Source organism: Hemicordylus capensis, chromosome 4, assembly GCF_027244095.1.
Source record: "Hemicordylus capensis ecotype Gifberg chromosome 4, rHemCap1.1.pri, whole genome shotgun sequence".
NCBI classification, from domain to species: domain Eukaryota; kingdom Metazoa; phylum Chordata; class Lepidosauria; order Squamata; family Cordylidae; genus Hemicordylus; species Hemicordylus capensis.
Window position 1 is genome coordinate 322,003,143 of NC_069660.1, and position 24,130 is coordinate 322,027,272.

The 24,130-nt window shown below is 55.8% G+C and overlaps 1 protein-coding gene across 1 annotated transcript; it reads right to left on the bottom strand.

The window, feature by feature from the left end:
- Positions 1 to 252: 252 nt before the first annotated feature.
- LOC128323267 (epiplakin-like) lies at positions 253 to 23,803 on the bottom strand. Its single transcript, XM_053245995.1, has 6 exons — positions 23,586 to 23,803; positions 23,078 to 23,290; positions 22,131 to 22,197; positions 20,386 to 20,838; positions 18,697 to 18,839; positions 253 to 4,713 (listed from the first exon to the last, which is right to left on the bottom strand). Exons 1-6 carry the CDS (start codon positions 23,801 to 23,803, stop codon positions 1,998 to 2,000), a joined length of 3,810 nt encoding a protein of 1,269 aa, XP_053101970.1. The 3' UTR covers positions 253 to 1,997.
- Positions 23,804 to 24,130: the final 327 nt, after the last annotated feature.

The window sequence follows — 24,130 nt, forward strand, 5'->3', positions numbered from 1 at the left end:
TCATTGAGGATGCTGTTCTATTGTGGCACATAGGTGACGGCCTCCCTCCCTCCTGCTTGCTCCGGTGGCTGGCTTGGCTGGGGCTCTTCCCCTTGGCTGCTCATCTGCTGGACTGGACTGCATCACACGCTTGTTGGGAACTGGTATTTTGAAACTGGTATTCTCCAACATGATCCGTCCACCAGTTTCACGTCTAAAAATACTTTTGTTGGCATGAGCTAGCCCAAAAGACAATGACAGGGTAAAGCATCGTTGAACTCCTCATTCATTTATTACTGTCATCACCGCCACCACCACCACCACCACTGATACTTAGTGGCTTGCCACGCTCCACGCCTGGGAAGAGGTGGTATAGCCACCTTAGAGAAGACTCCCCATGGCCAGTGGACCAGGCCTGGCCTCCCGCCTTGGCTGCCACCCCCCAGGGACAGGCCAGGAAGGGAAGCTGTGCAGAGGCCTCTTCACCATCATGCCCCCCAGTCCTTGTCCGTTTCACGCGTGGTCAGCCCCTCGTGGCCAAGGGGCCCCACTGACAGGCCAGGTGCAGCCGAGATCCGCTCTGGGCACACGGACTAGCACTCCAAAACAGGCCTCCGGCCAAGAAGCCGGTCAGAGGCAGGACCGCCCCGGGAGCAGCGTTTCCTGGCAGCCACCAGAGAGCCCGTTGCTTTGGAGGGGGCCTCTCCCACCGCCAGAAGCCAGGCACAGGCCGGCAGGGCAGCACCTGGCTCACCACCGGGAGGGCCGGACAGGGCAGGCGGGAGCCAGGCTGGCGGTTGGCCAGGAGAGGCGGCAGGCCCACAAGGCACCCGACTAGGGAGCCTCCAGGCCGGCAGCCGCGGGTGGCTGGGGGGGGCGGAGGGTTGGTGGCCAGTGGCTGACCGGTCCTCAGGAGGAGGAAGTGGGGGCTCCCTCACTGGGGGAAGGGCTTCTGCTTCGCTGGTGCATGATTTGGCCCTGGGCTGCTTCCTCATGCCCAGTTGGGGACCAGCTGTGCCCCAGCCAAAGCCCTGCCATTCAAGAGCCAATGTGGGGGCCACTCCAGCTGGGGAGCGGGGCTGGGGGTGGTGCCCCCTTTGCATGGCTTGGCGCAGTGGAGGGCTGTTTGGGGCCAGGGGCCAGGCCTTTCTGGGCCAGAGATTCCAACAAGCTCAGAAGAAGGAGAGAAACTCATCTGGCCAGGCGTGGAGCTGGTGAAAGGGCTCCGATCTGCTGGGTCCCTGACGTGTGTGGGTGGGTCTGGGAGGGGGGTGTCCCTTATCCCCCCCCCGCCCCACTCAGCCTGCACAGAGAAGGTGTCCACAAGAGCAAAAGCCATCTGGTCCCAAGCTCAAGGTCAGGAGCCCTTTGATGCACGCACACACACTTATTTTGGGGGGTGGGGCTGTAGCTCAGGGTATGCTTTGCCTGCAGAAGGGCCCAGGTTCCATCCCTGGCGGCAGCATCTCCAGGTAGGGGGGGAGGCGGGAAGCCTGCCTGAACCCTTGGAGAGCTGCTGCCAGTCAGTGTAGAAAACACTGCGCTCAACGGGCCAAGGGTCTGAGTCGGGAGGAAGCCGCTTCCTCTGTGCTAGATGTGTATGTCTCTGGTTCCCCCAAGAGAGTCTCCTCTGTGCAGGCTGGGGGGGCTCCCTCGGGTGTGCTGCTTGCTGGTGGGAGGGAGGGAGAGTGGGAGAGGAACAGCAGCCGCCGCCGCATTTCCTCCCCGCTCTGCTTCCCATGTATCATGTGTGGCCAATGGGGGCTCCAATTGATGGCCAGTCCAGCCGGGTGGTGCGCTGGGCCTCTCCCTTCTTCCGGCCCCTGAGGCCTGTTCCCTGCCAACGGGTTTCTACAAAGCCGACCCGGGTGGTCCCTTGGGTCTCCCCCTCCCCCTTGCTTGGCCTCCCCTCCCCTCCCCTCCTCCCGGTGGTCTCCCGTGGGTGCTTTGCTGGTGTCCTTGCAGCTCAGCACCCGGGGCCAGCTGCTCTGCTTGCCGGAACCTGCCCCTGAGCTGGGCTACTCTTGCTTCTGCTCAGGCCCCTGGACGACCGTGGTGGTCATGGTGATCTCACTGAAGGTCACACTTCCGGCCCGGTGAGCTTCTTGTTCCTGAGAATAGAGGAGGTCGTGCATGGAGGCCCTCGGGGCCTGGGTGGGCCCAAACATCACGTGGGAGGCGTCGGGGTGCAGCAGACTGAAGAGGTGTGGGGTGCCTGGGGTGCTTCTCTGCTTGTGGGCCTCCAGGATGAGAGCGGTGAGGATGGCGGCCACTTCCTGGCTCTCCAGCTCGCCCAGGACATACCTTCTCAGGAGGCCCTGCCTCTTGGTCTCAGGGACATAGGCAGAGAAGAGCAGGTCCCACATCGAGACCCGCCGGCCTTGGAATTCGCCCAGGGGGAACTCAAAGGTGAGCACCTCCGTGGTGTCGGCCTTGGAGAGGCTCCCAGCTTCTTCCACCATTCTGGGGTCTCGGCTGCTGGGCAGGCTGACGGGCCGGACCTCTTTAGCCTTCTCTTCCCCTACTTTGGTAACAATAGCTGTGACCACTTTTTCCATTTGGTCAGCCGAGAGAATCCCAATTCTGTACAGCTTCAAGATCTCCTTCCTCTTCTTCTCTGGGAAGTACTTGGAGTGGAGCAGATCCCACACGGAGACCTTCCGCCCACAGAACTCACCCACAGGAACCTCCACCATCCTGGACTTCAAGACCTTGTCCTTCTCGTCCTGCTCCTCATCGTCATCGTCATCGTCATCGTCATCATCATCATCACTGGCATCGTCATTGTCAGCCTCCTCCTCCTCCAATGAGGCTGTGACCGAAGTGGGCATTTCTTCAGTTGTGGGGGATGTGCCAGTTCCAGTCACCGTCTGCTCCAGGAAGTGGAAAAGGTCATGCAGTGAGGCCAGGATGGTGAGCATGGAGGCCAACTCCTGGACGCTGAACCTGCCCTCACGGTACTTCTCCAGGAGCTCTTCCCTTTTGTCCCTTGCGATGTACTGAGAGAAGAGGAGGTCCCACACGGTCAGCTGCTGGCCTTGGAACTTCCCAGCAGGCAACGTGACGATTTGGGACTTCAGCAACTCATCTCTGTGTTTGCCAGGAAGACAGTCTGCAGCCTTGACTTCCCTGGATCCGGACGCCTCTGGAGTCCGGCGTTTTGTGGTAACTGTGAACTTCCTTTTACTTGCTTCAGCTTTTTCCAGGGTGCCACTAACAGCTGCTATCATCTGTTCGGTGCTGAGCGCCCCTTCCCGGTACATCCCCAGCAGCTCCTGCCTCTTCTCTGGAGGAAAATGTTTGGAAAAGAGAAGCTCCAGCACAGGGACGTTTTGCCCCTTAAACTCACCGGAGGCCACTGGGATCTGTATTGCCTTCAAGGCCTCCCTCAGCTGTGCCTCCTGAGGGTCGAAGCGTCCCCCTACCGCCGCCTCGGAGGCACCCACCTCCTGGCCCGTGCGGGCGGCATGGCTCAGCTCCTTGGCCTTCTCCTCCTCTATCTGGGAGATCATGCCAGTGACCACGGTCTCCATCTGGTCAAGGGTGAGGATGCCGGACTTGTACAGCTTCAGCAGCTCCTTCCTCTTCCCCTTGGGGATGTCCTTGGAGTGGAGCAGGTCCCACACGGAGACCTTCCGTCCGTGGAACTCTCCGACGGGGACCGTGACCATCCGCGACTTCAGGGCCTTCTCCATTTCTTCCTTCTCCGAGGCGCGTTTGTGCCTCTCCTTCTCCTGGCAGCCTTCTCTTTGGGCTTCCCTCTCAGTGACCGTGCCGATGAGGATTTGGGTGATGTCCTGAAGGGTGAGGGTGCCGGCCTTGAGCTGCCTGAGGAGCTCCTGCCTCTTGTGTGTCGGGACGCACCTGGAGAAGAGGAGGTCCCACATGGAGAGCTCTTGGCCTTGGAAAAGCCCCGCGTGGACCGTGGTGGTGGCCGACTGCAAGGCCCTGCGCAGGCTCTCATCCAGCTGGACAGCTCCCTTCTCCAGCACCGGGAACATCAGCAGGCCAGTCACGGGATCCGGGACACACCTGTGAAGGAGCTGCAGGTAGGAGAGGGTCTCGCGGGCATTGGGGTCGAAGCACCTTTTGGTGTGGCTGGTGGGGTCCGAGAGCAGCTTGCAGATCTCTGCATCCAGGTAGCCCCACTTGTACGCCTGCTCCACAGGCAGGCGGTGGCTGTGCAGGGGGTGGATGAGGCCCCCAGTGGCCACCTGGGCCTCCAGCAGGCGGATGCCGTGGTCTTTGACGATCAGCCCCTTCTTCATGGCCTGGAAGAGGGAGATCTTGTTGCCCGAGAAGGGGTCGGTGTAGCCGGTCACGGCTTTCTCTGCCACGAAGAGGGTGTTGAAATGCTCCCGGCCCACCAGGCCGGCGTTGGTGGCGTCCCTCACAGACAGCATCCGGTTCTTGGCAAAGTCCACGATGTAGCCCGAGGCGGCCTGGTGCTCCAGCAGAGCCAGGCCGGTGCTGTGGGTCAGGAGGCCCTTCTGCATGGCCCGCTGGAGGCTGAGCCGCTCCTTGCTGGGCTCCCGGAGGACTCCCGCGATGACGTGGTCCTCCCTCAGGTCGGTGGCGCAAGGGAAGGGCCAGTGGGGCTCCTCGCGGACTTGCATCATGGGGGCTCCATCGGCGCCCCCCGTGGCCAAGGGCTTGTCGTGTGGCATGGCTGGGGTGCACGTCTGTCCAGGCAGGCGCTGGGGGCGGATGCTGCCGCGGTGGCGAGGAAGGGCTCTGCAGGGAGAGAAGGAGGGCAGGCGGGAGGTGAGTGATGGGAGGTGAGTGATGGCCCAGAGCCAGGCCGCGGGAGCTCACCCAGGGCGCTGCTAAGCCCCCTGGGACCTCCCACCCTCCTTCCCCTTGGCGCTGCAGAACAGGCAGGGGGACACACCTGGGGGGGGCGGGGGCTGTTGTGAGCCACTTGTGTGTTGTGACCGCCCAGAGAACAATGTGTTATGGGGCGGCTAACAAGTACAGGTGTGTGTGTGTGTGTGTGTGTGTGTGTGTGTGTGTGTGTGTGTGTGTGCAGAGAGTGCTCCAGGCAGGGCTGCTGCCTCCTGGGTGCCAGCGAAGGCAGCGAGCGGCCCAGAGCGTCATGGCGGAGCCTCCAGCCTCTTGGTGTGTTCTGGACTAAAGGCGCCCTCTGGAGCCTTGGCCAAGCCAGCCTCAACTCTCAGCAACCCACCGGGGTGGGGGTGGGGGCCAAGGGGGACCCCTACAGACACGGGGACCCCTACAGAGAAGACTAGCATGACACCCCCGTCCGTGAAGCGTCCCTTGGGTGGGGAGGCAGAGCTTCTGCTGGGCTTGCCAAAGGCCCCAGGGTGACTCCCTGCCGGCAGCATCTCCAGGTAAGGCGGCTGGGGAAGACCCTTCCCGGCCTGAAGCCTTGGAGAGCTGCTGCCAGTCCGAGTCGGCCATACTGAGCTAGCTGGACCGAGGCTCTGACTCAGGAGGCGGCAGCTTGCTATGTCTAGCACCAGAAGCAGCTTGGCTGGCCAGCGACGTGGGAGGCGGGTGGGGCTCCCCAGGCCACGCCTGAGCTCCCCCAAGCCGAGAGCGCCTTCGCCCGCGGAGCGTGTGTGTGGCGTGGCCAGAGCGGGGAACGCACCGAGGCGCCTCCCGGCAGCCAGCCAGCCAGCCGGACCCCCCCCCCGACGGCCCCCGGGAGGCGCCTCCCTCCCTCTCCCTCCCGGCGCAGGAAGGAAGCCAAGCGGCCGGCTCCCTGCAGGCAGCCCTCGGGAGGAGTCGGCCGGCCGGACCAGGCGCGCCGGCCCTCGCTTGCCCCCAGCCAGGAAACCTGTTCCAGGCCGGCAGAGGAGCCACTCCCCGGCGTGACTGCTGGGTTGCGGGCTGCTCGGACAGATGCCATGGGGCTGAGGTGGCGCCCCGGCTGGAGACGGGCCGGCTGGCGTGCTGAGGCGACGCTCCCCACGGAGCTCACTGGGGCGGCGGCGGCGGCGGCGGCGGCCTCATTCTCCGCGGAGGCAGAAGCCGCGACTGGCACCAAAGAAGGACCTGGCCGGGCTCCCCCCCGCCCCCCCCCGGGCAGAGGCCTCTGCAAGCCCTTTGCCAGGGCCGGCTTCGCCGGGTCAGAAGAAGACCGGGGGCGGGGGGGGGAGACACAGATTGCCAGGTTCTTTGGTGGGGGGGGAGGGGGGTTTCCCGCCGCAGCGGCTTGTAGCGAAGGAGCCCGGGAGGTCCCAAGGAGCCCCCCACGCAGCCCTCCCTGAGGCACGGCCAGCCCGCAGGCAGCTTGCGGGCGGGGGCGGGGGGGGGGAGCCGCCAGGCAGCTGCTTCCAGGCCGCAGAGGGAGCTGTGTCTCCTTGGTGCCCCCCCCCCCCCCCGCTTAGGCCAAGCTGCTCCGGAGCAGGAGTGCCCAGCCCAGCCGGAGAAGTGTCTGGGTGCAGCCCTTGCAGGACCCCTGTGGGGTACGGAAGGCTTGCCCTCCTGCTGAAGCTGGGGGTGGCCTGAGACCCCCAAGGCGGAGGGAAGAGTCCAGCCAGGGAGGCCCCCCTCCCAGGCAGCCACCCCATTCCTGCCACGAGCCCCAAGGAAGAGCCAGCCCCTCCGCCTTGCCTCTCCCCATGGGCTCCCCACTCCCCAGAGCATGTCGGGGAGGCGCCACTTGCTGGGGAGGCTGTGCTCCTCCTCCTCCTCCTCCCGGCGGTGGGCACCCCAGAGGCCTCTGGGCCCGACCCAGCAGCCAGCCCCCACCCACTTCCAGGGGCCGCCTTCCTCCTCCTCCCGTGAAGCCAGGACTGTCTACCCCATCTGGGGAGCGGCTCTCCCAGCAGCCAGGCACACAGGCCGGCGTCTTCCCCAGCGAGGCGGCGTGTCTGCAGGGGCCTCGGCCTGGGGCATGCCAACTGGGGCTGCCCCCCCCCGGGCTGCTGGGAGCCCTCCCCGCTCGGCCCAGCCCTGCTTCCAGGGCACTCTCGTCTCACAAAGGGGCTGCCAGGCGGCCACTCGGCCCATCAGGAGGAGGCACCAAGACACCACTTTGGGCCCTGCCACCCTCCCGGGGTGTCACTTCCTCCTCCTCCTCCTCCCCCCACGCCTGCCTCAGGCCCCCAGCACCGCCCGGCTGCTGGCCTCTTCTCCACGTGGCGATTAAGGCTGGCCGGGCATGTGGGCTGCCGGCAGGGCCCTGCAAAGGCCTCGTTCTCTCTCGCCCCACCACAGAATCAGCCACCAGCTCACCCACAGCCACCCCGCCACGCGGCTTCTTCTCCAAGAGAAGACGGTTTGGGGGCAGGTTGGCAGGCCCTGGAACTGGCCACGGAAAGGGGGCTGGGACCACGCTGGGAGCCCCGGGTGTGTGTGTGTGTGTGTGTCAGGGGCGGACACTGAGGGATGCTGCAGGCACCAGTTCTGACCTCTGGAAGGCGCTGGGGGGGGGGGGCAAGAGAGGAGCAGCTGCCTTCCAGCCACTCCAGGCAGCTTCAGCCGCATTTCCTGAAAGCAGATTTGCCCCGGGAGGGCCTGGCCGCTTCGTTTCTTGTGGGCAAGGAACTTATTCCCCATAAGGAGCCCTGCTGGGCCAGGCCAAAGGGGTCCCTCTGCTAGGCTGGCAGCCACTTTGGGCCAAGGGCTCCCTCTTCAGGGGGTCAAGCTGTCCCTGCCCGCTCCGGCCTCCCCCCAACCCCGGTCTGCCATCAGCACAGCAGGGGCTGGCTGGTCCAGAGCACCCAAGCAGCCTCCGGGGCTTCGGTCCAAGGACCCCAACCCTGAGCAGGAAATGGCCGGCCAGCCGGAGGGGGCTGGGCCAGGCCAGGGTGGGTCATGGGGTGGCACTGCTGCCCCCCAGCTGGCTCTGGCCCAAAGTCTGAGAGCAGCAGCCGAGACGGGCATGTGTGGCTGCTTGGGCCAGGTGCTGCTTGTCTGCCCCTCCGCAGCAAGGGGCCCAGAGGAGGGGTGCTCAGGGGCAGGGGAGACAAGCAGCAGGCCTCTGCCCCTCCAGGGCACCCCTGCCGCGCCCCACCAGGTGGGGGGAGATGCTGCTGCTGCTGCTGCTGCTGCTGCTGCTGCTGGCCTTGCTTGCTGGGGGGTCTGAGGCAGCCCCCTCCAGGGCCTGGTTCCCTTCTGGGCCCCTGCTCCGCTTCACCCTCCTCGGCACAAGCCCCCTCCCCATCTGCCTGCCCCCTCCCCCCCCTACCTGCAGGCTGAGGGCGACGCACTGGGCTCCCTGGGGCTCTTGCTGTGGCTGCGGCTGCTGCTGCTGAGGCTGCTCTGGACTCTGACTGTGCTCAGCCAGGAGGCTGCTGTGCTTTAAAGCTCCCCACCCCTGCCCTGGGGTGACACCTCCTTGGCCCAGCCCGGGCGGCAGCAGCAGCAGCAGCAGCAGGATGTACACAAACAGCGTTGTGACATCACTCCCCCCTCCCCCCTCACCCCCTTCAGCTGCCCCATCCCCCCATTTCCATGTAGAACACAAAGAGGGACCCAAGAAGGACCCTCCAGCACCGGGTTGCCATCTGTCCCAGATGACCAGGGACGTCCCTCATTTCAGGGATGAAACGTTGCTCCCTACAGGGACAGCATTTGTCCCGCATTTGGGTGTCAAGGTAAGCAGTGGCGGGCGGGGGGGGGGGGGGCATTTTATTCCTTTTGCTGTGTAAACTATTTTGAGAAGTTCTGGGTGGAAAAGTGGTATAACCTGAATATGTTCTAAATAACAACAACATAGGAAGTTGCCACCTACTGAGTCAGACCATTGGTCCATCTAGCTCAGTACTGTCTTCTCCCAGGTTGCAGGCAGGAATCTCGCCCAGCCCTCTCTTGGAGATGCCGCCAGGGAGCAAACTTGGACTCTTCTGATGCTCTTCCCAGAGCAGCTCCATCCCCTATGCTGACATTATTCAACAGCATATAATTCAATCACATATACATCATGAATACTCAGGCCCTGGATTACCACTGCAGGCACCTCCCCTGCCCCAGCCTGTCCCCCCCCCAGCCCCTCCAAACTTGTGTCCCTCATTCTGGCAGTGAAATGTTGGCAACCCTAACGAAACCCCCTCGGCAATATGGAGCAAGGCAGAGCTGAACATGGATTCCATACGGCCTACGGGGTCTATCAGGCAGCCAGCGATTTCACGGGGGGCGGAGGGGGGGGGATACCAATTTCAACAAAATGTCCAGCCAGAAGCAAGTCCTGGACCTTTGTGTCCCGCCCCCCCCCCCGCCTCCCTGTCAAATCACTGGCCCTATTTTTTTGTACCTGCTTTTGGCCTCTGGGAGCTTCCTTGTTAGAAATCTGCCTGTGTGAGTTGCTGGGGGCGGGGGGGGGAGGTGTTCTCCCGAGTTCTGCTCCCCGCCACCATCATCAGGGTCTCTGGAGGTTAGATCTCTGGGTGTGGCAGGGTGGAGCCATCAGGTCTCTCCTGCATGCATTGCAATGTCAATGAAATGCATAGAGACGCATGGCCACCACGGAGGCACCACCCCGGCCCGGCCTCCCATTCCGCCCAAGAAGAAGAGCCCTTCTGGGACGCAGGCCCAAGGAGGCCCTTAGTCCTCCAGCCTCCTGCTTCTCCACAGAGTGGCGCACCAGAGGTCTCTGGGAAGCCCACCAGCAGGAGATGGTGCGGTGCCCCCTTCTCCTGGCATTGTTCCTGTGCAACTGGTACTGCAGGCATCCAGTAGCCATCCGGACTAGTAGCCATTGATCGACCTTAGGATTTGTCTAAGGCTCGCTTAAAGCCATCCAAGCTTTACCACCACGTCCTCCTGTGGCAGATAAGCCCAGATACGAGTCATGCACACCGTGGGCAGAAGAAGGCCTTCCTTGCATCTCTCTTGCCAACCATGGGACGAGCCCTGAGCTCCAGTGTTGTGGGAGCCAGAGAGAAGGGTCTTGCTCTCCACTTTCTCCACACCAGACACCATCTGACCATCCTCAGCAATGCCCCCCCCACTGCCTTCATCTCCCTTTCAGACACTTCTTCCCTCTTGGCACATCTTCACCCCAAAGACCTCCCAAAGGTAGAGGGCGCAGCAGAGAGGATGGAGACCGCATCACACAACTGGCGGAGTGGGGCCTTTTTCTGCAAGGCCTCTGGGCCAGGGGGGCAGGGGGGTGCTCAGGCAGTGCTGCTTGGAGTAAGCACAGGGAGGGGTGTCACATCTGTGAATCTGCGGAATCTTGGAGGGGGTGTGCCCCTCACTGAAACACAAGCCCCAAGCCGCAGCCCTGCCACCCCCATCCAAGGGTCTACCCAACCCCAACCCCATCAGAGGAAATACAAGAAGGGGAGGGGCAAAGAGGGGCAGGGTGCGGCCCAGAGGGTGACCCCGAGCGAGCAGCAGCTGGGAGAAAGGCCAATTCCATGCTAGGGGTCATCAAGAAGGCGACCAAAAATAAAACAGCCAGTATTACAATGCCTCCATACAAATATACGGTGTGGCCAGCCACATTTGGAATAATTTGTACAGTTCTGGTCACCGTCTCTCAAAAGGGACATTGTCGAACTGGGAAAGGTCCAGAAGAGGGCAACCAAGTTGATCAGGGGCCAAGAGCAGCTTCCTTAGGAGGCAAGGCTACAGTATTTACCTTGGAAAAGAGGCAACGAAGGGGAGGTGTGCTAGAGGTGTATCAAATTATGCATGGAATCGAGAGGGTGGACAGAGAGAATTTTTTCTCCCTCTCTCACAACACTCGAACCAGGGGTCATTCCATGAAACTGAATGCTGGGGAATTTAAGACCGACAAAAGGAAGTCCTTTTTCACACAGTGCATAATTAACCTGTGGAATTCTCTGCCGTGGGATGTGATGGCCACCAGCTCGGATGAATCAGAAAGAATCACCTTTAAGAAGACAGAATTCGGTTGAGTTTGGAAGCTTTGGGAAGAAGTCCTAGAGACAGTCAAGAAGAAAGGGTTGAAGACGAGAGTCCCAGAGTTGCAAGCTGGAGTCAGAAGAGCTTGCAGTCAAAAAGCAGAAGACTTGGGAAAGAGTCAGTCTGAGAGAGGCTGCGGAAGGGAAGAATTGCTGGCGCAGAGCGGCTGAAATCACTGGCAGAGAGGTGAGATCTCTGCAGAAAGGCCGTCACTCAGAACTGGGAAAGAACAGCCTCTGAGGCTGAATGGAGGAAAAGCTGGAGTTGTTTCTCAAGGACTGTTAGGGCTTAGGGCGAGCCGGGTTAGTGGCTGCATCTCTGGCCATGTTTTGTTTGTTCCCTCTGCTAACCCTAACCCTAACCGGTTGAGGTTTTGTTTGTTTGTTTCTTGTACTGAACTCATGAAGCAACTATTGATTTAAAGCTGGACTATTTGCAAAGTGAAATTACTTGTTTATCTTTAAGAGAAAAATGGTCGCTTCTGTTTCTCTAACCCACAGCTATGGGCCTCACCACTATGCCAAAGTTTGTTTTTATGACAGAAGTTGAAAGGCTGCTGTGGTAGACCTGGCCCAGAGCACAGACGTCTACTTGGGGGCAGCAGGTGAAGTGGTTTTTTTTTTGTTGAGCTCTGCGTCCCAGGGTAGCAGTGTGGGGCGCATCCTCCACACGTGGTGGAAAGCAGTGGGCTGGGCACTGACAGCTGTTCCTCCACATGCTCAGAAGCTTGAAAGACGCCTTCCCTGCTTCTCTGGAGGGGGGGGGTCTTTCAACTGGAGGGGGGGTCTTCCCTCCCTCTCTCATAGCATGCCTGGGGTCCCAATGGGGGGTATCTTCTCCCTCCAACATCCTGCTGGGCCTCTGCAGGTGGACTCCTGGATCTTCCGCCCTGAGGGGGAGGCACCAATCCTGGCAGCGCTTCCTTGGCAGTGGGACTTGCTCTGGCTAAATCAAACGTTGAGAAACTCTGGGCCTTCCTTGAAAGCTGTTTTCTGGAAATGCTCCTGGGCAGTCCTGTGTCTTTGTGTCTGACCCTTACCAAAGGATCCTGTCAGCCACACGCCCCAGGAGGAGGGCTGGACCCCCAAGAGAGGGGCATCCAAGGGAGCAGGAACCAAGCATGAGGGTGGTGCGTCTGTGTGTGGGCCTGTCTGCCAAGCTGGCCCACACAGGCGGCTGTTCTCTCCCCCAGCTGCTGGGGGCTCTGCAGAGTCTCACGCAGGGAAAGGCACTTCCAGCCATGGGCGTAGCGTCCATTGGACAAGCAGGGACAAACGGCCCTGGTTCCAGAGGATCGGGGGGCCCCCAAGCAGGCAGCCCCGCCGCCCCCACTGCCCCTGCCCCACCGCCACTTGGCCTCCAGGGGGTGGGGGTTGAGCTGAACAGGGCAGGCCACCCCCTTGTGATGGTGGCAGCGGGCTCTGTGGCTGGCAGGCCTCCCTGGCTGAATTGCATGCCCTCACAGTTAGACTATGGACATTGCATGCCCGTGACGTCCCAGGCATGTAACGTCCATATTCGAGCCACAGCCCCCCGCCGCCGCCACAGGGGGTGGCCTGCCCGGCTCGGCTCAACACTTCACCCCTGGAGGCCAAGATAAGAAGCAGAAGTGGGGCAGGGGCAGCAGCAGCAGCAGCAGTAGTGGACTAGGGCATGACAGCGTGCCAGCCGAAGAGGCCAGAAGATTACACACACACACACACACCAGTCCTCCTGTGCCATCTTTTGAGCATAAGGGATGGGGGGGCAGGGAGGAGGTGCAACATCACATGGCAATGGGAGGGGCGGGGTGCTGGAGGGCCCTTCCTTGCAAGGCACCAGGAGACACCCAGTAGTGGCCCTGCCCTGCTCCGGATCAAAAGGCCGGCTGTGTTTGGACTTCAAAGCCAGAGGAGCTGGCTCCCCCCTGCCACTTCCTGAAGCCCCAGGCTCTGCTGCAGAGACACCCAAGCAATCATCATCATCATCCTTCTTGTCCTTGTTGATGTTGTTCTACCTTAAGCAAAGCTGCTTCAAAGACTTCCTCTCCTCTTCCTGGCAGGAGGAGCCTCATTAATTCTGAGCACCTTCTTCAGGTGCTGGAGCTTAGTAAACAGCCTTCCCAAGCAGGAAGGTCTGGTCTGCTTGGCCCTCATTAAATGTGCCGCCTGTGCCCATGAGCACGTTCCGGAAGGAAATTAGGGTTTTTTGCATCTCAGGCATCCAAGGAGTCAAGATACTGAGCTGACTTGGGGAACCCTAAGAAAAGAGGTCAGCGATTGGTTAGAAACCATGCCACCTACCCTTCACTCTTGCCCTGGGTGGCTTTTTATTTTAAAGGAGAGAGAGAGAGAGAGAGAGAGAGAGGTTGGTCTTTGGCTGGTGTGCCGAGTGAGCGACGGAGAGTCAGCCTCCATGCTGTGCTTTGGTGGCCCACGTTCTCTGCCTTTGGCTGAGCTCAGAAGAGGCCTCGCGCAGCCAGAGAGACTCCTGGTCCTTTCCCCATGGTTGTGGAGACCATCAGGTGATCCAGTATGGAGGCTGCTAGTGTGGAAAGCTCCCAGGGTTAAGCCCCGAGCAAGTTTCCCTTATCCTCCCCGCTTGGACATAACTAGGATCTGAGCCCAAGGAGCCCAGTGGATGTGAAGAACCCAGCTGCTGGATCAGGGCCAAGTGAGAAAGTTAATAACCAAGTTAACTAAATTTAATCATTATTAGCCTTAAATATTAAATGGAGTTAAGTTACAAGTTACATAATTCAATTCTCAATGAGTTAAAAGTTAAGTTACAAAGGAATTAACTAGACTCACAAGACCTGTGTAGAACATGGCAGCTGGCTAGAAGCCTTGTTTATTTTCAGATTAGGCAATTAGTGGGTTTCTCTTCTATAAGCCCGCAGACAGAAGCTCACAAATCCACTTAGAACACATCCTGCCTAACCTGAAATGATGACTATATTTATCCTACAAATTCCAGAATAATAAAAACAACAATAACAGATAATAGGCCTGTGTGAGTAGGCAGGTGCCTCACCAACCTTTTGGACTTCTTTGAGAGTGTCAACAGGTGTGTGGATCAAGGTGATCCAGTTGACATGGTCTACCTGGACTTCCAAAAAGCTTTTGACAAAGTTCCTCATCAAAGATTCCTGAGGAAACTTAGCTGTCATGGGATAAGGGGACAAGTACATGTGTGGATTGCTAACTGGTTGAAAGACAGGAAACGGAGGGTAGGTATAAATGGAGTTTTCACAATGGAGGGAAGTAAGAAGTGGGGTCCCCCAGGGATCTGTACTGGGACCGGTGCTTTTTAATTTATACATAAATGATCTAGAAGTAGGGGTAAGCAGCGAGGTGGCCAGATTTGCAGAGGATACCAAATTCTTTTGGGTGGTGAAATCCAAAACGGATTGTGAGGAGTGCCAAAAGGATCTCTCCAAACTGGGGGAGTGGGTGACAAAGTGGCAAATGTGCTTCAGTGTTGGCAAGTGTCAAGTGATGCACATTGGGACGAAAAACCCCAACTTCTCAATACAATTTTTAAAAGGAAAAAAAAAGAATTGTATAGTTAGTGATTAGCGCGGATTGGTAAGTGGGAAGTCAACATTTGTTTAATTGGACGTAACGAGATTGTTAAGATATTGTAAAAATCAATAAAAAAATTAAAAGCAAAAAAAGAAAAACCCCAACTTCAAGTCTACGCTGATGGGATCTGAGCTGTCGGTGACGGACCAGGAGAGGGATCTTGGGGTCGCGGTGGACAGCTCGTTGAAAGTGTCAACTCAATGTGTGGCAGCTGTGAAAAAGGCCAATTCCATGCTAGGGATCATTAGGAAGCGGACTGAAAACGGCTCATATTCTAATGCCCTTATTCAAAATGATGGTGAGGCCACACTTGGAGTACTACGTACAATTCTGGTCACCACATCTTAAAAAGGTGCAGAAGTGGACAACCAAGATGATCAGGGGCCTGGAGCACCTACCTTATGAGGCAAGGCTACAACACCTGGGGCTTTTTAGTTTAGAAAAAAGATGACTGCGGGGAGACATGGTAGGTCTATAAAATCATGCATGGAGTGGAGAAAGTAGATAGAGAGAAATTCTTCTCCCTCTCCCATAACGCTAGAACCAGGGATCATCCCATGAAATTGATTGCCGGGAAATCTAGGACCAACAAACAGAAGTACTTTTTCACACAACGCAAGATCCACTTGTGGAATTCTCTGCCACAAGATGTGGTGACAGCCAACAACCTGGATGGCTTTAAGAAGGGTTTAGATAACTTCATGGAGAAGAGGTCTATCAACGGCTACTAGTTGGAGGGCTGTGGGCCACCTCGAGCCTCAAAGGCAGGATGCCTCTGAGTACCAGTTGCAGGGGAGTAACAGCAGGAGAGAGGGCATGCCCCTTTCAACTCCTGCCTGTGGGCTTCCAGCAGCATTTGGTGAGCCATTGTGCGAAACAGGATGCTGGACTAGATGGGCCTCCTTGGGCCTGATCCAGCTGGGCTGTTCTTATGTTCTCAAGTGTTTGATTTGGTAACTGCACTCTTCCATTTGGCGCTTTCGATGCACTTTGGGTGCCCCCCCCATCCAGATTCAGTGGTTCAGATAAAAATATGTGATTTGTCCATATTGGTCAATAGGATATAATGGAGAGGAGAGGAACACTAAAAACACTTGATTTCTTTGCAGAATTCGATGAAAACAACAAGGGTGGAAACCCCTTGTGGGCATACCATCTGCAAATTTTCAAATACATGTTGGAGGGGGAAAGGCCTTCTAATTCATTGCTGCTATTCCACAGCGGGGTGAAAACAGCAGGGAAAACAGCAAGGAACTGGTAGCCCCTTCTGAGGCTGATGCCCACCATATTTCAAGCCAACAGGTGCAGGAATTTTAAGTTCAGACTAACAACAAGCTAAGCTAAGACACAGAGCTGATGTCCAGAGGAATGGAGGGCTGGTGCAGCTAATGCTGTACTGGTCCTAGGGGAGAGGGGCAGTTTTCATCCATCTCCCCTTCCCTCTGAAGCCAATGGTGACTTCCCAAAATATGTCCCTGACGGCTGTATGACCCTCGGGGATATTGTCACAATTGACCTCAGTGGGAAGGGGAGATTGATGGAAATTGAGGCCCCTCCCTCATAACACAAGTGCACCATAGTCGGGAGGTCAGCCACAATAAACATAGACCTCCCTCTCTCCCACCTCACACACATCATATGGGCTAAGCAAGCTGAGCCTGATATATTCTTTCTCCCTCCCTCCCTCCCTCAAAGCACTGTGACTGGAAGGGTCCAGAGAGACTTTTGTGGGAGATCACCTGATTCCCTCTCTTTGGTCAGTTTCAACAAGTTGCAGTGTTTGTTTGCCATTGAAAAACAGCAGGGGAAAAGCCTCCAAATGGCCAAACCTCTTGGAATCTCTCCACATTGATTCAGACATTGCTGATTTGCTTCAGAGAGATCCAGCAGTCTGGCTATTAGATTTGGATTTAACTCTTTGATGCCCTATTCGGCCTGAGTGTCTGCCCAAACAAAGAGCAACCTGAAGCATTGCACAACCCTACACAGCACATTTTTAAAGGCATTTCCACCGGTGGGGTGTGATGATACTGAGGTAGTACATTCAGGAGGGAAACATACTGGTATGTGGACCACATATGTGAGCAGCTCAGGAGGGCCCTAGAACTATACAAAGAGAACTGAACAGATTGGAAACTTTGGATGTAAAAACAGTGTAAATATGCCAATCATCTTTGGCTCATTCACCATTAGAAACAACACCGGGGGTAAACTCAAAAGGGCCCTTGTGTACCATTCAAAAAGGCACATGGAACATACATGCTGAAACACATTTCTTTCCATAAATAAATACTATGATATATGCAACAGCCAACAGCCCAGATGGCTTTTAGAGGGGTTTAGATACATTCATGGAGGACAGGTCTATCAATGGCTACTGGTCTGGGGCAGGATGCCTCTGAATCCTAGTTGCAGGGGAGCAACAGTATATGGCAGCTTCCTATGTTCCTAACAGCAGGAGATGCCCTCACCTCTTGCCTGTGGGCTTCTAGGAATATAGGAAGCTGCCATATACTGAGTCAGACCCTTGGTCTATCTAGTTCAGTATTGTCTTCACAGACTGGCAGCGGCTTCTCCCAGGTTGCAGGCAGGACTCTCTCTCAGCCCCATCTTGGAGATGCTGCTGCCAGGGAGGGAACTGGGGACCTTCTGCTCTTCCCAGAGCGGCTCCATCCCCTGCTGAGGGGAATATCTTGCAGTGCTCACACATGGAGTCTCCCATCCATATGCAAACCAGGGTGGACTTTGCTTAGCTAAGGGGATGTCATGCTGCTACCACAAGACCAGCTCTCCTCTCAGAGGCATCTGGTGGGCCACTGTGTGAAACAAGACGTTAGACTGTATGGGCCTCCTTGGGCCTGATCCAGCAGGGCTGTTCTTATGCTTTTATGTGTTTTAATAGGAAATGATGGTTATTTAGGGAAATTTAGCATTTAACATTTACCTAAAACAGAGAATTCCAAAAGGTTGTGTTTTTTTAAAACCCTACTGAGCACAGTCTCTGGTAAGATAAAACACACCATCCACCAGTTCTCTTATGCAGTCCACATGGTTTTCACAGCCATGGGAAAGAAAGAAAAAGGAAAAGGGAAATCCCTTAAACCTACACTAATCATAACAAGATATAATGCCGCAGGGGAGGGGGAGGGGACAAACAAACAAAAGCCCTCCTTCTTCTAAGGATATATATCTTCTGTTTCAAAGCATACACAATTCATCACCATTCAACCACATAGCTGAAAATTCCTCTCCTTGACTTTGCTGTCAGAAGAAAAGTAGTTCAAATGCTCCTCCGCTTGCTTCCAATATAACTTGAGTTTGTCAACACAGAAGGGGAGGGAAGACGGAGGGGTGCATCAGAGGGGTTTTATTATTATTATTTTCCCACCAGGATTCTTTTGTGCAGTCCCCTTTTAATTTGCTACTTTGGCCAGAGACTCATACTAGTGCAGCTGAGCAGATTTCTGAATCCAACCCCTTCTCATGCACTTTTACTAAAAAGGAAGCCCATTGAACTGAATCATTGACTTCTGTGCAATTCCATTTGCTGACTACAAAGCAAATGGCAGGGAGAGAGAACAATCACTTACTTAAAAGGAAGCCCATTGAACTAAATCATAATGCATTTACTTCTGTGCAATCCCACAGCCCTCACTGGAGGAGCACTCCCCTCCCCTCCGCCTCCTCCCTCCTGTATTTATTTATTTATTTATTTATTTATTTATTTATTTATTTATTTATTTATCTGGAGGCGTGCCAGTTCCAGTCTTTCCCCCTTCCTGGCTCGCCACGGGTTCTCTTGCGCTCCCCCCACCACTCCATAAGCAGTTCCCATGTTCTGTCACTCCAAAGGATCTCCTCACACACCCCACTCCCCCCTTTTTAAGCCCCGCCCCCAGGTTATTGCTTGTGCAAAACTGAAATGATGCAAGATAAATTTTTGTTTTGGAACAGCACTCCCCCCTGCTGGCGGATTTGGGCAAGGCAGCTGAGAAGTTATCAAAAAAAAGTCACATCACCCCCAACACCACAACTCAGTTGGCCCAAATGGAGCAGGAAGAAGGGCAGATAAATGTGTTTCAAGGAGACTATGGACAGCCCTGCCTTGAAAACACATTGTAATGGAGGGAGAATATTAATGGCCACCAGCCTACAATGGACCATTGAATAACACTTCTCTCACCAAAGAGGATTCCCAACAGATTGGTCCTTCTAGTGGGGGGAGGATGCTCAGTTTACAAAAGCCTATGCATAACTGGATATTAACATAAAGATAAGAATAAGTATATAAAGGAGCATTGGTTTCACTTACCCAGAAGGCTCCTTCTGGTTGCTGAAGCCAGGGACATCTCTATGGGTTCTCCTCCTCCAGGAGCTCCAAGGCAGGACAGATTTGACTGGATAAAAAGAAAGACACGCCTGCCTGAGCCCGAGGAGGATAACTCCGCCCCAGTTCTTTCGGACTCAGAAGGTAAAGGCAGACATGTAGCGCATACAGAGGAAATGAGATTGTAAACAACCAAGAAGGAACAGTAGACGACATAGTGAGGGCAGAATGAAGGCCTGATCTGTGCAGGGTCCTCGACCCAGGAGTCTGTCGAGAGTAGGTCAGAGTGCTGCAGCCGGGTGGGCCGAGATGTCCCTGGCTTCAGCAAGCAGAAGAAGCCTTCACAGTAAGTGAAACCAGTGCTCCTTTCTCAGTTGCTTGAAGGCAGGGACATCTCCATGGGACATACCACAACTGACCAATACGGGTGGGAGTGGTCTGACCGACTGTCGAGGAAGAACCTGCTGTAGGACCCGCCTCCCAAAGGCGGCTCTGGCAGAGGCGAATTCATCGATCTTGTAGTGCCTCGTAAAAGTAGAGGATGATGCCCATGTGGCTGCTCTGCATATCTCATCGACTGAGGCGTTTGTAGAAAATGAGAGTTTGTAGCGACTGAGGTTGCTGCCGCCCTGGTCGAGTGAGCTAGAATGGAGGCGGGAGGCCTGATGCGTTGCGCTTCGTAGGCCATAGCAATGCACGCCTTGATCCACCTTGCTATGGTAGCCGAAGATACTGCTGATCCCATGGACCGAGAGTGGAAAGACACAAACATACTCTCTGAGGTCCTGAATGATGCTGAACGTGTTATGTAGACCTTTAAACAGCATCAAACTTCCAACTTGTGCCACCTCTTTTCTGTCGGGTGGGAGGGTTTGGGACAAAAGGATGGCAGGAACACGTCCTGAGACAGGTGGAAAGTGGATGAAACTTTTGGATGCATGAATGGGTCTGGGACCAGACATATGGCATCTTCGAGGAAAATGCAGAATGATTTGTTCACTGATAGGGCCCGAAGTTCAGAAATCCTCCTAGCGAATGTGATTGCGACAAGGAAGGCTAACTTAAATGACAAAACCCTGATGGGAATGGACCGTATCGGTTCGAAGGGCTGTGGTTGCAGGGCGCGAAGGACAATATGCAGGTCCCAGGTGGGAAATCAGTGGACTGTTGGAGGTGACAGTAGAGATGCACCTCTCAGGAAATGGCAGAGATGAGAATGTGCTTGAGAGGACTGGGATGTGCCGTTGGCGAGCAATGGAAGTAGTGAAGCCGCCTGTCTTTTCAAAGTGTTTCGCCTGAGACCCTTTTCCAGTCCCTCCTGAAGGAAGTGAAGGAGATGGTGAAGAGAATGAGAATGTCTTGGGATGGAATGCCGTGCCATCCAACGTAGAAATGACCGCCAGGTGTATTGGTACATTCTTTCCGTTGACACTCGCCGCAATGCCAACATGGTGTCTAGTACTCCCCCATTGAGACCTTGCTGTCTGAGGATCCGCCACTCAGTCTCCAGGCGGAGAGACGCAACCAAGTAGGATTGGGATGTTGGAGCGGGCCTTGCGAAAGAAGGCCCTGTGTCGGTGGCAACTCCCATGCGGGGTGTGTGTGTGTGACCGACATGTGGAGTAACTCCGGAAACCAAGGACATTGAGGCCAGAAGGGAGCTATGAGAATTACCTCGGCTCGGAGAAGACGGATTCTGCAAAGGATTCTTGCTAGCAGTGGGGTCAAGGGAAAGTCGTAGAGAAGCCCTTCCGGCCACTGGGCTGACATGGCGTCTACTGCTGCTGCGCCCTGGGAATGGAAACTTGACATGAACCTGGGAAGTTTTGCATTGGATGGAGTTGCGAAAAGGTCCAGCACTGGGACTCCCATGCGATCCATGATCTGATGGAAGATCCTGGGGTGAAGGCTCCATTCCCCTGGGGAGACATCGATGTGACTGAGCCAGTCCGCCACTACATTCAGCTCCCCCTTGATGTGATGGGCTATTATGGATTCCAGATGTTCCTCCGCCCAGGTTAGGAGGAAGATCGCTTCTTGATGTAATGAGCAGGAGTGAGTACCCCCTTGTTGGTTGATGTATGCTTTGGCCGTTGTGTTGTCTGTTTTGACTAACACATGGGAGGCCTGGAGAGAGGGTTGGAAGGCTAGGAGAGCTAACCGGATGGCTTGAAGTTTTCTCTAGTTTATGCTGTGTTCTTGTTCTTGTCTTGACCAGAGTCCCTGAGCAGACAGGTTGGAGCAATGGGCTCCCCAGCCTCTGTCACTTGCGTCAGTGTATAGAATGGTCCTGGGAGGATCCAGGAAGGGCTTGCCTTGCAGGAGGTTGTTGGAGTGTAACCACCAGCAGAGTGATGTCCGAGTCGAGTCTGGTAGGTTTACTTTGCGCTTTGACTTTCTGGCGATTTCCCTCTGGAATGGGAGCAGAAACCACTGCAGACTGCGTAGATGAGGGTGTGCCCAAGGCACGGAGTCCAGTGCTGCCACCATCAAGCCCAGCAGACGCATCAGCGTGTTGAGGGGAACCGTTGGCATCAATAGAACCAGCTTGATTTCCGACTGAAGAGTGGCTAGGTGGTCTGGAGGGAGATACATGGTCACTTTTGTCGTGTCTATTATTACTCCCAGGTGACATAGCTGGTGTGACGGAGTCAGCTGACTCTTTTCAATGTTTACTAGGAAACCGTGAAGATCCAGTGCTGACAGAGTGGACTGGAGATCTCACTGGGCCTCTTGAGAGGAGCATGATTGAAGAAGCAAGTCGTCTAGGTACGCAAAGACCCACACTCCCTGGAGGCGGAGGTGCACCACCAGGGGCGCCAGGATCTTTGTGAAAACCCGAGGTGCAGATGAGAAGCCAAAAGGCAGGGCCACATACTGGAAGTGCTGGCCTGCATACTTGAACCTAAGAAATTTTCTGCTGTCCAGATGAATAGATACATGCAGGTAGGCCTCTTTCAGGTCAATTGAAGTCAGTAGGTCATGCCTATGCAGGGCCTCTGAGATTGATCTTAAGGTTTCCATGCGAAAGTGAATCCGGTGTACTGATTTGTTCAGGCGTTTTAAGTCGAGGGCGGCTCGTTGGGTTCTGTCTTTTTTTGGTACTGTGAAGAGAATAGAATAGAGTCTTCTTCCCTCCTCCAGGGTGGGCACTGGTTCGATTGCCCTGATGTCCTGCAGGTGTTGGATTGCTTGTAGCATCTGTGAGTGCTTCGCGAAGGACTGTGGCCTTGGAGTTGGTAGGAACTTGTAGGAGGGAGGAGAGTGGAATTCTATTTTGTAACCTTGTCTCGTGATTTCTGAGACCCAAGCGTCTGAAGTGAGGGATTCCCAGGCTTGGCGGAACTGGGACAAACGCCTGCCATGCCAGGTAGGCCTTGCATCATTGTTGCTATTTCTGCTTGGAGTGTGGTACGTACTTGAAGGCGCCGGCGCCCCTGAAGGATTGGCGTTGCCTGTTCCAGGAGCCTCTTTGGCTTCTGTTGTCTGTGCCACGGAAGGAACGGAAACACCGAAAGGATTGGTTGGAATGCTGGTAGTGTAGGGGTTTCCGAAAAGGTGCTCTATCAGGTTTTTTAACTGTAGAGGAGGGCATCATCTTCCACTTGTCTTTGGAGTCAATTTAGGGTAGTCCTTTAGGGCAGTGTCTCTGAAAAGCTTGGAGGCATCATATGGAACCGAAGAAAGGTTGATTCTGGAGTTGGCATCTACTTGCCAATTTTTGAGCCACAGGTGGCGTCTGCCCACCACTGCTGCGGCAGACACTCGTGCTGAAAAACAAATTGCATCTAACGTAGCATTGGCCATAAAGGCCTGGGCCTTCTGTATCTTCACCAATTGTTGGCGCATCGTCACTGGATCAGATAGTGGGTCGCTAATGAGGTCATCTACCCAAAGGAGAGATGCCCTGGCTGCCATAGATGCTGCAGAGGTGGCTCGAGTGACTAGGGCTGAATTGTCATGAACACGCTTGAAAGATAGTTCAGCCTTTCTATCCCCCAGGTCCTTGGGGGAGGCTTTGCCATCTTTTTGGAACCAAAGAGCCCGATACCAATTGAGCTATTGGGGCATCAGTATTAGGTGTCTTTATCATGTTTGATGCCTCCTGTTGGAAGGAATAAAACTTGTTAGCTATCACCATTGGTCTGCGATTTGAGGCAGGGAGGAGTCATTCTTCTTTCACCACATCTGAAAATAAATCTGGCATAGGTAACAATATATTTTTTGCTTTTGTCCTAGGGAACACCAACTCCCCCTTTACTGTGGGATCGGGTTCTTGGGTAGATTTATTTGGCAGAGCAATTGTTTTTATAATCCTGATCATGAGTGGGGGATAGTCTTCCACCACAAATAAACGCTGGGATACCGGAGTGGGTCCCCTTCCTCTGCATCTGACCAATCGCCCTCGTTTTGGGTTGGGGTTGTATCTGAGTCAGGGTCAGGTATGGGTTCCAAGGAGAGATCCCGGTCATAGTCGGATTGCTCAGAGGAGTGATCCTGATCAATGACAATAGTGGGGGTTGGCTCGGTATGTTTGCGCTTAGCTGTAGCTTTCTTAGGTGTAGGACTAACAGAAGCGCTAGAAGATGAATCAGGAATGGGAGACCTCTGTCTGGACTTCCTCTTTGCCTTTTTTGCTTTGGACTTTTTGGGTGGCCAGACTTGCAATAGAGTGTCTATAATTGCATTTTTAAACCAGGCCTGCCACTCGGGAGGAATCAATTTGGGGAGTAAGATGGCTGGGCTCTGGTTGGCAGAAGCCAAGGAACTGGGCCCCACAGAAGTGGAAGAGGATGGTTTGGGTCCCGATCCCCCCTTTCCCTGAGTGCCCAAAGAGCGCTGCCCCTTATCCCCAGGTCCCCCATAGGAGGTACTTGCAATCGGTGGAGAAAGGGCCGCCATTTTTGGTTGCTGTTTTCAGTGGGGCTGCAGTCTGATGGCCCGGATTTCCTCGGAAGTCGGAGGGGGGTTCACCAGGGGCTGCCAGCGAAATCGGAGCTCTTCCAATGTGGCCTGGAATTCTGCTCTCTTGCGGGCTGCTGAGGATCTCATCAGCCTGAGGGCGGGAGATGAGCGGCGGCTCTGCTAGCATGTGGCGCGGGAGGCTGAGTAGCAGCCGGCACCGATGCTGATGCGGCAGGCTCTTCAGGCGGCTGGGCGATGGCCATAGAAGCTGCCTGGGAATTGAGGGCAGCACGATCTGGCGGCTGATGAGTGGCCAAAGGGGCTGCTGGCTGCGCGGCTTGAAGAGGGGCGGGCAGCTCCTCGGAAGCCATTGTTGCTGCTGTTGTTGGCTTTGCAGGCGAGAAACAGGCCTTGTGAACTCCCGGGCCCAAAAACTGTCTGATTCGGCCCCTGCAGGGCTAAAACAACCAATCTGCCCTTGAGATCCTGCTCTATACAGCGGAGGGAGGGAGGG

Coding starts and splice junctions, on each gene's coding strand:
- LOC128323267 (XM_053245995.1), bottom strand. CDS start 23,803: ATGCTAGCAGAGCCGCCGCTCATCTCCCGCCCTCAGGCTGATGAGATC. Junction 22,198..23,077: donor GAGGAAGGGGACCCACTCCG/GTATCCCAGCGT, acceptor TCCGTGGCACAG/ACAACAGAAGCCAAAGAGGC. Junction 4,714..18,696: donor AACCAGAAGGAGCCTTCTGG/GTAAGTGAAACC, acceptor CTCTCCCTGCAG/AGCCCTTCCTCGCCACCGCG.